Source organism: Cupressus sempervirens, chromosome 5, assembly GCF_028749045.1.
Source record: "Cupressus sempervirens isolate cs-2001-9-10 chromosome 5, ASM2874904v1, whole genome shotgun sequence".
Lineage (NCBI taxonomy): Eukaryota > Viridiplantae > Streptophyta > Pinopsida > Cupressales > Cupressaceae > Cupressus > Cupressus sempervirens.
The window spans coordinates 617,263,932-617,276,558 of record NC_143122.1 but is presented as its reverse complement, the minus strand read 5'-3'; the positions used below and the strand labels follow the sequence as shown (position 1 = coordinate 617,276,558).

Below are 12,627 nucleotides of genomic sequence, written 5' to 3'. Positions count from 1 at the left end.
GATTTAGAGTGGATGAACCTCAAATGTCTCCTCCAAGTTTAGATTTACTTGATTCCAGAAGAAAAAAGTTGTGCACTTATACTCCCTTTTTGTACACCATCTTAGTGTACTTACCCATGGATGATGTGACATTGCATGCATTTCATTTAAATTAATTATGGAAGACATGATATGATGTATTTACATACCTTTATCTCTTGTGATAAACTGCATTGACCACAAGTATTCTTGGTGGCTCACTTTGTGTAAATATTATTTTCTTACCATGGTCAACCTAGTTGAGGTTTTCAATGATCAATTTGACATATATAGGCATACAAATATTTGAGTTTAAAATGTATCAATCATGGATAGAATGTGGATTTAATGTCATGTAAATGGAAAAGAGTAGATGTGTTAATTGATAATACCTCTTAGAGTTGTTAGAGTTTGTCACAACAAATGTTTCAAATGCATAGGAGATTCTACATTATTTTAATTTTACAATTCCTTATGTATTTCTAGAAGACAATGAGTTAATTTGGAAGCTTGTATGGTCTTGTATCTTGCCCTAAAATTACACTTCTTAACCTATCAAGGTCCTTTTAATTTTAATCTTTCCCTAAGGTGGTGTTCTTCAGCATGCGAGTCTAAATCAAGAGTAGTGAGATTTCTTGACTTTGGCATAGCACATTATGTTTAAAATTCTCACCATGATTTTCCCCTCATTGGGTTTTCCAAGTAAAAATTTAGTGTTCTTGTGTTTACATGTTCATTAAAATATCATTTATTGATGGTTAGTTGAATAAACATAATTGAGAAGTGTTTGGAAAAGAAAATGTTCAAGATTTACTCAAGATTGATTCATATCCCTTCTCATTTTTGTGGTATGTTCAAAAAAATCAATAATATAAAACAATAGGACAACAAAGACCTTAGATTGATTCTTTATTTTTGATAAGTACTTGAATTCTTGATGTAGTTATTCTCTCAACATTTTAGCATAACTTTGATATGATGATTTTTTTCTTTATAATATAATGCTCATGAAAATACTAGTGATTTGATAATAAGAGTGCAAGCTAAAGAAAATGAATGGGCACAAGTCTTCTTGATGTTTGTTTTCTTGATAGTGATAGTGCTTATGAAATTACTAGTGATTCTATAATAAGAGTGCAAGTTAGGGGAAACAAATAAGTCAAGGTCTTTTATATATCTATTAGTTAACTTGAGAGAGGGTAGGACTTATGATTAGTACATGGATTGAGGTGGGAGGATAAAGATAGTATTAATAATAAACAAAGTAAATTAAATAAAAAATTATCTTGTGCAAGGTTACAAATTAAATAAATTATTTGAACTAACATAAATTTGGAATCTAAGTGTTAGCTAATTAAATAATCTTTAAAAAATATTTATTTTTCATGTGTTGGAAGATGAATCAATTGAAACTAGAGTGAAAATTTTAAACTAATTAAATTATTTAATTAACAATTAAAAGACAAAAATCATAACTGATTTTTTATTTTTTTAATAAATAGAAGAAATATATTTTCTTAATGACATAATAAAAATATACTTAATTATTATGGATAGGAGACTTATTAAGAAGGTGATGATATAACACAATAAAAAAAGTCATTAAATTAGATGTCTATAATTACCAATCAATTATAGATAAAATGTTGGAGATGGTTGAATTAGCTAATGCTTAAGGTTGACTCTTCAAATTATTGTTTGCATTTTGGCCTTAACATTTCCCTATCTTTTGATGGGTAATAGGTTGAAGCCTAGATCATTTATTATTAATATTGTTGAGATTATTTATTCTTATGTGCTTAAGTTTGAATAGGCTAAAACCTAAGACCTCCTAGATGAGCGGCTTACAATTTATCATTGTGCTCTAGGCTCTTGCCTCTTAGAATTTCCCCTTTAGTTAGCTAGTTTTGGTTTATTTTAGTAATTTATTCTTTATCATATGGTTTGCAATCATTTTATAGTAATAGTTGTTGGATTTTTTTTGTAGTAGTAGCTTTCTCCTTGTTTTTTATGTAGCTTGAATTATTTTAAATAGATTATAATGATCTATCACATGTGTGACATTATTTTATAAAACATTTTTTTTTTCATACATAGGTGTATTTATTTTAAATTGTATGCCATTCTTAGTTGTATTATTTACAATCTTGTTCCATTTTGTGAAAAATGAGGACTCCAATATTTTACTCTTTTTGAAAGATTACATTATTAGACATCTATACTAAAAAGTAGGCTTTGAAAAATCAAAATAATTGTTTGTAATAATCAACAACAAAACAAAGGTGCTGATCCTTACAAAGATAGACCAAAAAAGCCTTTTACAATTGGTCAATAATTTATCCCACAAGCAACAAAGGCCACAATAGACCATTTACATCACATTAAGAGAATAACTAGTAACCCACATGAATAGTGGGTAGACAATTCATCCACAACATGGTGAAGAGAACAAAAATATGAGAAATAAAGATCTTTCCTACATGGATGGGCAACAATATAGGAAATACTATCATTAGTATCCTCACCAAAAGGGGGAGAAAGTAGGAGAATACTCTTTTGTGAGATTGTTAACACAAGGGGAAGATCATTGAAAAAGTTGCACAACATTTACCAAAGGTTGGAGTAGAACAAGATCAAAAAGTGAAGAAGAGTCCACAAGACTAGAGAGGTCCAAACCGAAAAAAAGAGGTGGAGTAGGACCCACAAAAAAAGTGAGCCAAACCAATAGTAGAAGCATCAACTTGGGAAGGGTTATCATTAACCCATAAAGGTTATCAAGGAAAGAAAGAAAAAAATAAGATAGTGAGGTGATCACCATTAGCATCCTTCTACCAAGTGTAAATGCCTTTACAATGTGAGAGAGAATAATCTATGACCAATTAATTGGTAGAGAAATGGCAACAACATAAAAAAGGGGAGAGTCTCATTATCCAATAATTGATTCTAGAACATACGGGCCACATTCTTAGGAAGAGGCAAAGATGTCAATATCGACCAATATACATGCAAAGTTATCCATAATTATTGTTATTTAACAAAAAATGTTTGATTTAAATATAAGGCTATATAAAAATATCTATGATTTTGTTGTAGTCCTAATATGATCAATAAAAGATTCTACAATATATGTTAACACTACATATGGGGAATAGATTTGTTGTAATATAATGATGTGACAAAAATACCACTATATTTTTGATGTGTAGGGTTCTAGTTGTGACAATCATGTGTGGAGACATAAAATATATGTGAGCAATGCTATTGAGTTAGAGGCAAAACCTACACTTACTATGTACTAGTATTTACACTTGTATAATGAATATAATGTCGAGAATGACAAATAAAGATGATTGTGTTGATGAAGCTACCAAATAGGATCTAGGTGGTAGAAATCAAATCAGAGGTTTCTCTTTTGTTGTTAGAAGTGAGATTCAGTCCAAGGTTCTATGGAGTTGGCTTAGGTTTCTACTAATGAGGGTGGTGTGGTGAAGGAAAGTGTGTGTAGTTAATTTTTTTAAGATTTATTATTAGAGCCAATTATTAGGAATTTCTTCTTTGATATTGTAGGTAGTGGTACTAGTTATTCCATTATTGATTTGGTTTTCAGTCTTAGTCTTCATGTTTGTTAGCTAGCTTAAATTTATTAGAACATATAATAATTCATCATATGTATTATATTCTTTTTATCATATAAATATTTCATTTACGAATACTAATTCTGAATTGTATAGTTTTCCAATGATCTTATTTATGTTTTTAAATAAAAAATGAGAGCCCAACACTTTATTGTTTTTAAAAGCTTATATACAATGCATCTATAGTAGAAATTAAACAAAAACCAATGAATTTATAATAATAATAATTATTTAACAAATAAAAACCAAATTTAAATACAACACTAAAAAAACAATCTATGGCTTTATTATACTCCTAATATACCCAACAAAATCTTCTCAAATCTATATTGACACCAAATGTGGCCCAAAATAAACTGTAGCAAGCCTGAAATCTACGTTAGTTCCAAATTACACATCATTTTTCAAACATTTCCACCTTGTTTTCGCGTGAGCCCTAGGCATTCAAGACCTCTAAGCCAATGAAATCTCCTTGACTAAATAATTGGCATATCGTTGGATTCCATGGCTAAAATGAAACAAAAATGTTTACCAAATCCCACAATTATCCACTCGTGCCAATTGGCTGCAATAATTAAGTACTCACGGACTCAACGCTTCCAAATTCATTTTATTTTTTTATTCAATGGGATCCGGGAACAAATGAATACCACAGCTTCTAACTCACAATCTTACTCAGAATATAGACAACTGCAGTGGGGATTTTACAGTACAATGGTAAGTGGAAGGAAAATAACAGGCTCTTAGTTGACAGGCAAAACAAACACACCATCAAATCAACCAAGAAAAAGTGTAGAAATAATGTAAAGATATTCTTTCAAAGTTGGATTAGCATAAGAAAATAGGTAGGTGTACAAACAGAGTAGGCAAATGGGATTCCAACATATTGTTTCAGACCTTCAAAGTTTGTGTTGGATCTACAGTTTTCTGACATTATTGTAGGACCCTTCATGGCATGCTTTTCCAGTCATGACAAGACTGAAAGAGATAAATGATGTGTATTTATAGTACCACATTTAATTTTCTTGAGCAGAGTTGTACTGAGTATAGTGAGGGGCAAGAGAGATGCTATACATGATCTAGTAAACAATGCCCTCATTGGAGGTCTTTTGAAATAGTAGCAGGAGCACTATGGAAATCTGGTAGCAGTTTTTATTGCTTAGATTTGCTTGTTAAGCTTCTTTTTTTCTCCATTGGGTATTTAAAATTGTTTTGTTTACTACCTATTTGCATATGTGCAGGGCTGTTAGGATTTCTCAGATTTTGAGATTATATTTTTCTGTAGTGATACTGTTCCTTTGTGCTTGGAATGTAATTCCAGAGGCATCATTGGAACAACATGGCAGTAGTCTCACAGATGCTGAAATAAGAAGGGAGGTGATTGAGATTGGTATTGGTGGTGGTGGTGGCGGCGGAGGTGGTGGTGGAGGAGGAGGACCGGGTGGTGGTGGAGGAATAGGCATTGGAATTGGAATTGGAATTGGAATTGGAATTGGGGGAGGAGGAGGATCAGGAGGTGGTGGCGGTGGCGGTGGCGGAGGTGGTGGTGGTGGTACTAATGTTAATCCAAATTGTTTCAGTAATCCAAAGCTTTATCAAGCTTTTCTAGGTCTTCAAGCATGGAAAAATGCAATCACATCTGACCCTCAGGGTGTCCTCAACAATTGGGTAGGTCCTGATGTTTGTAATTACACAGGAGTCTACTGTGCATCTCCTCCTGATAAATCTGTAGACCAAGTTGTAGGAGGAATAGATCTGAACCATGCTACGCTCACAGGTACATAAATTGCCTTGACTCTGCAAAGATAAGATAAAAAGAATGTGCATGTTTAATGTGATTAAGTAGGATTTACTGTAAAAGTGTCATTTGTAAGAGTTTATGAGTTAGCTATAAGATTTGGTCAAGTTTTTGCAGATCATTTTTATGAGTTTATGAGTTAGACATGATATTTGGTCAAGTTTTTGCAAATCTAAATGGTATACTTCTGGAAAGTTCCACACTTCAACAAACTTAAGCTAACTTATGCTAGAGTGATTAAGAGTCTTAGCCGGGAGAAAGACCATAGAAAGTCTAAGGAAAGAGCTGTCATGGTTTAGTTTTCAACAGATTGCTGCATGACTTGGACTTTTATATGCAATAGGCAATTTAAGTGTCCAAATTCTTCTTTCCTCCATTTTAGTCCCTGTAAGGTGTGTGAATTTATTTTATGAGAGAAGCAAATGTTCAATTGATTTGACTATTGAGTAGAGCTTTCTATCATAGACTATAGCTAATCATGTAAGATGGGATCTTGTTACATTGAATGAGTGTTATTGAACTATTCATTCCTCTTACGTACTTGTACGTATTATTTAAGTACAATCAGTGTTAGATCAACTGTTTATAATCATAAAACGATGATTTTTCATTATATTTTGGTAAATAGTTATTTGCATGTAATCTGTTATTTCAACTATTATAAAAGATAGTTTAAAAAAAAAAAATTTATTTATAAAATACGTCCATGAAAATAAATATGAACATGGAAGTTAAATTTTAATATATTATCATATTACTTGATACATTAGTCAATACCACTTATATTAAAAACATGCGTGCCTTTCTTTTTCAACATCTTTTGAAGGCTTTAACAAGTTTACATTCTGCTGTAGATTGTTCGTACACATTTGGCTTATGTTGGGTGTGGACGAACATAGTAAATATTTGATCTTAAATTTTGGCTTGGACAGAAATTCAAATATTTGACTCATAGGTGGGGTAGCTGGGAGTTGATTGAAATTTGCAGAGGTTTTGTTTCAAGTTGTAATCTGCCACAATCAAGATGTATATGTTGTTCTAAATTCTATTATTGTAGCATGACAAATGTATGTGTAGTATGTCTTACTCTGAATTGAATAATGTATAAACAACATACTAAACAAATCTTCAACAAAACACTTGGTACCTTGGATACTTCCCCATCTGTATTGTCAGAAAACTTATGGTGTATTTGCTTCATATATCTTTTTGTAAACAGTGAAGTTAAACGACTTATCATAGAGAGCTACTTTCCAAACATTCACTCATGTCTCCTTAATTTCATTTACTTGGAAATACTAAATGTTTGGATTTAAATTGGTGAGATCAATTTGTATTACTCAGTGGTACACAACCTCTGAGTCGATCAATTTTAAGAAGTATCACAGTTTCAATGAGCTTCCAAATTATCATCTTCTCTTCATCTGTAGTCGAAGTGACATTGAATCCATGATATCAATTCTCAAAGTTGTGGCAGTTAGTTCGACATCCTTCTCCAACATAACTCTATTTAATTAAACTTGGGTTGAGAACTTATAACATATGAAGTTTTTTGTGGTAACCCCTAGTGTGCGTGGTAGATGGATAAAGTTTTAAGTTGTGGGTCACCTCATGGTCTCAGGTTCGACACTGAACGGCTTAAACATCACACACTAAGGCTTGATTCCTACTGCAAAAGTGTTAAATAGTCAAAGTTTGACTTACTTTTCCAGGCTTAATTTCTTCATTAGTGTGTGATGTTTAAGGCTGGCTGTTCGACTCCACCTCTAGGTTGCAGGATGCCTCAGAAACATCATGCACCTTTGAAAGTATTTATTAGTTAATTGAAAATTTGAACAAACCTATTTGCCCATTTTTTAATTAATAAATAAATATAGTGAAAGGTGCATTGTGGTGCTGCATAGACATTTTGTTAAGGAACTTGTAAATCAACTTTCTCACCCATACTTAGAATGGTGGATTCTTATAGATATAGTATGAAAATCTTCTGTCATAAACAAATGTATAGGCGTTGGTGAACTTGTAAATCAACATCTTCATTTATACAGAACAGTGATCAATTGTCATAAATATGGTATGAAGATTTTATGTTATAGAAAACCCCATAGATGCTACTGAACTTCTAACTCAACATCTTCATCTATTCATAGAGCAGTTTTTAAGTTCAGAAGATTGAATCTCATAGATGTGGTATGAAGATTTTCCATTTAGAAAAACTCACGCGCTAAGTAACTTCTAAATCAACATCTTCACTTAATACTTGAATCCTGGTGAGTCCAAAAGATCAATTCTCCTATATGTAATATGAAGATTTTCTGTTATAGAAATTTTTGCTGATGTTAGTGAGCTTCTAAATCAAGATCTTCACCTACACTTACACCACTTAGAGAGGGGGATAGTGCAAAAGATCAATTCTAATAGATATGGTCATAAGTTCAACACAATTGAGTGCCATACTAGAGTCCTCGAATTCACAAATAATTATAATCAGAGTTAATATGACCATTCAATCCTTTTCTTTGCATGAATCAAAAAGTTTGATACTCGTACTTTTGATATTAGATAACAGAAACCATGAAATACAATATGTTCTTGGCAAATTCATCAGCTCAACTTTTTTTTATATCTGACCCAAACTCCATAAATCAATGTTGCAGGCACTCTGGTGGACGAAATCAAACTGCTGAACGACATTGCAATCTTTCACATAAACACAAACAATTTCAAGGGCACAATTCCACCAAGCATATCAAATCTCAGAATCCTAAGCGAGCTGGATGTGAGCAACAATCAACTCTCAGGAAATTTCCCAACTGTGGTTCTCACTCTCCCAAATCTCATATATCTAGACATCAGATACAACAAATTCTGCGGCACACTCCCCGCAGAGCTCTTCAACAGAAATCTGGACGCCATTTTTGTTAACAACAATAACTTCGATCAACAAATCCCTTCAAATCTTGGGAACTCCAGGGCCTCCGTTCTTAATTTCGCCAACAACAAGTTCAAAGGAAGCATTCCTCCGAGTCTCTGCAACATGGCAGAGAATTTGAACGAGATATTGTTTCTCAATAATATGATTTCTGGCTGCATTCCTGCCCAAATTGGGCTTTTAAATGCAGCCACAGTATTAGATTTAAGCTTCAACAGAATAGGTGGGAAAATTCCTTCATCAATTGGGTGCTTGAATAGCATAGAACAGCTCAATTTGGCGTACAACCAGTTGTATGGTGGGATTCCTGATGGTGTCTGTGGGATCAAAAGCCTGCAAAATCTTACTCTTTCTAATAACTACTTTTCGGCAGAGGGCAAAAGTTGTACTGTTTCAAATTGTGGGTTTCTGTTTGATGACACAGGAAATTGTATTCCTAACCGTCCATGGCAGAGATCACAGCAGGAATGTGCCGCATTTGCTGCCAAGCCTAAATCTTGCACAGCTACTCTTCCTCCAAATTGACTTGGAAAAACAAAAACACCATCGTTTTATAAGTTTTATATTTATATAAGTTTTTCAGTATCTTTCTGTAATTGGGCTTCAAGGTCATAGACTGATGAGCACATACAATATTCACAAATGATATAAAATAGATCTCCTCTGACATTTTGTTTTGTAAAATCTACATGAATAAGATCAAGATCAAGATGTGAAGAAAGTTCTTGGACATATTTGAAGTAATGAGTAATTCATTCTAAGTAATAAAGAATTTGAGATAATATTAACTTTGAAGCAGAAGAATGTCTGGTTTTTCATCCCCACTGGAATATATGAGCACCAAAAGAAAAGTGTTTGGTTTTTCAGAATGTAGTCAATGCATCGTATAATGCAATACGACTTGATTTAGAACGTACGAGCAGAATGGTGGTTGTCAACTTACTTTTCTCTTAAGAAGTGTTCGCGTCCCATCAGTTTGTCTTTGTCATATTTTAATGATTAACATAGCTTTTATACTTATAGTAATATTATTTAGAGATTAGTATAGATATTTTGTTTTGTTTTGTTTATTTATATTTTTTAATGGATTATTAGTTTCAATGTGTTATATAATATTTAATTAGTATAGATATCTAAAATTATTTATATTTCCTTTATCTCTATTTATTTAGTTTTTACTAATTTAAGCTTTTTATTTTAATTTCTTAAAAATGGATGATTTATATTTACAAATATTATTTTAAATGGATATTTTATATTATATTTATTAAATTATTTTTAAAAGTATATTCTATTTGTAATACAATTTAAATTTTTGACATGTAGATGGTTGTCAAATTTAATCTAGAAGAATAAAAGTTAACATTAACACGGTCACACCATCCCACTCCCTCTCATTCTGTTATTGTAGAATGCCTATTGGCATTAATTATTTTATTTAAATTTTTATGAATTGATTAGATTAAAATTTGAATTTAGTTTATTTATTTTGTTAATTGAAAACTCTTTTTATGGTGAAACTCTTTCAATTTCTTATTCAAAAAATAATTTATTTTATATTTATATTTGTGTGTATGTATACATAAGAACAAGAAAATCATACAGAAGTAAAAAGAAAAATAGTAATGTGAGTAAAATATAACATGGCAAAGTAAAGGCATATCCTATTAAATTAACCATGTTGACATTATGATGACATTGCATATGATTATGGACATTGAATGAATTGGGAGTTGTATGCCAATTTATTATTAGCCCAATAAAAGAATCTACATCTACAATTAGGGAGTGGATTGAAGAAAATTGGAAAACATATATCTTATAATTAAATTTATTCCTAAATGTATTTTCTTCATAATTTTTACATTAATAAAGGAAGGAAAGGGAGCTTTATGAAGAATGCCAAGGTTTATTTATTTTTGTCAATTGAAATATCTTATTATGGTAAAGTCTTTTGGAGTTTCTTTAAAAAAAAATTGATTTACTTTATTTGTTATCTTTGTATGCATGCATGTATAAGAATAAAAAATAAAAAATCATAAGTGATGATTTCTAGAAGCAAAAAGGGAAAATATATAGTAATGCCAATAAAATAGGACATGATAAAATAGAGGCATATCATACTGAATTAACCATGTTGACTTATTTGATGAAGTTGCATTTGATAATAGATTAATGGATGAATTGAGAGTAATATTCTAACTAATTATGGACCCAAATAAAGGCACACTCATTTTAACCCTCTAAAGTTAAATCTATAGACCATATAATTTGGATTTAACTTTACAACCCCCTAAGTGAATACTAGTCATAGGTGTAGAAAAATTGGTTAAGGGATGGGGATGTGTATACTATCCTTTTCTATGATTCAACAAGAGTGAGGAGAGCTAGAGGTATGATAACTTAAATTCAAATGTAAAATGGAATGATTGCAAAGAATATGGAGCTGATTGGAATTAAAGTTGTACATTTATTCTATTCTTCATTGGTTACCAATCATAGGAGATAGACAACAATCTCTTTATTGGTGAATTTTGCCAATTGGTAATTTCTGAATGTCGATCACACACACACACACACACACACACACACACACACACACACACACATATTGGTGAATGTAATCATTGCAAGAGTTGATCAGATAGCTTCCTTTTACACAATATTTATCTAATGGCTAGTTTATTTGCCACCTTTTGCCCAGTCCAAAATTTCTAAAAGTGGTTTATTCATCACTAGCTCATAATATTGAGCTTGGTCATATTTTTGCCCATAATTTTTGGATGAATGTAAGAAACCACCAATGAACATGCTTGCATTTGCCAATATCGATACACATTTATTTGAATTTTAAGGTGCCATATCACCAAAAACATGTATTATTTTGTTCTTTATGTCCACCTCAATACTCCCAAGTAGGGGCTATTGAACGACAATGCCAACTCCATAATTTTCATACAAATTTAGAATACAACAACTGCAAACCTACCCAAATTTGCCAAATCTTTATCTCCAAAATGGTAGAATAATGTGTAATTTACCAAACTTTTTTTGATATAAGTATGTGAGAAGGTGAAATTTTACATTTTACACCTTGTTTAGACCGACCTACACTTCGATAGGCTCTAAGAATAATTTGTCGAGGAATTCTTTAGATTTTAAGTCATCGAAGGATCATGATGCCATGAAAACTTAAGGGTAAGTGAAGAAGGATATAAGTTTGGATTTATTATTTTTCATTAATGAGTTTTTAGACATTTAATAGTTTACACCTTGTTTAGATGAGTCTACAATCTAGTCATAATTTTCTTAGAGATTCTTTAGATGCTGAGCAACCAACGAACCTTGTCACTATGCAAATTTAAGGGTAAGTGAAAACTATAATATTGAGGCTAGTATTTTCCATTTTGGCTGTTAATGTTTATCATTCTGATTTCAAAATTTTCTTAGAGATTACCTGTTACAACTTCATTTTTTTCCTATTTTAATATTTATTATTTATATGGCATGCATTGTTATAAGAAAATTTATCTATTTATTTTTGCTCCTTTTTTTGTTATTGTATTTCATAGGAATCATATATATTTCCTTGTAGTTTTTGTTAGTAAAATATGTTGAGTAGTAGGACACTTCAATCAGCCAAAGAGAGGCCATCTCAATCTGTCAAAGAGAGGCCACCAAAACGAAATAATAATAATATAATGTCATATTTTCATTGTCCATTAGATATAGATACAATATCAACACTTTAACTTGATGTCTCTATCATAGAAGATGTTCTAATGGGTATCTAGTGTAGTTAGAATAAAACACTTGACTTGGTTGTCAACACCAGTGATTCTATTGGTGACAATTCCATTGCTACTAGAAATGTCATTATGTTGTTGGTGAGGATTTTGTAGATGGTTTTGTAAATGTTGGTGGTGGTGCTAATAAGAATATCAGTAATGTTGTTGCTAAGAATGTTGGCAATTCTACTATTGACAATGCACCAAAGAGGAGAAGAATAAAAAATGTTGTCTAAATACTGTAGATGCTGGAATAAATGTCATTGATGTTGTTGCTGACAATGCTGGTAATATTGCTGCTGAAAATACATGGAGAAGTAGAGGAAAATAAATAACCAAAAATTGGAATGATTGGAATTGTATAAGGTTATTTTAGATGCATTGGATTTCAAGTACACATTCATTGTTCTAGTGCCAAATCTAGACCTAGACAAAATTTTAGAAGAATTCAAGTGT

General features: G+C 31.5%; 1 protein-coding gene across 1 annotated transcript; it reads left to right on the top strand.

Annotated features, from left to right (window-relative positions):
* The first annotated feature begins 4,653 nt into the window (after positions 1-4,653).
* LOC149557403 (pollen-specific leucine-rich repeat extensin-like protein 2) lies at positions 4,654-9,115 on the top strand. Its single transcript, XM_089832056.1, has 3 exons — positions 4,654-4,795; positions 4,895-5,430; positions 8,109-9,115. The coding sequence occupies exons 1-3, from the start codon at positions 4,785-4,787 to the stop codon at positions 8,906-8,908; spliced, it is 1,347 nt and encodes a 448-aa protein (XP_089688182.1). The 5' UTR covers positions 4,654-4,784; the 3' UTR covers positions 8,909-9,115.
* The last annotated feature ends 3,512 nt before the right edge of the window (positions 9,116-12,627 follow it).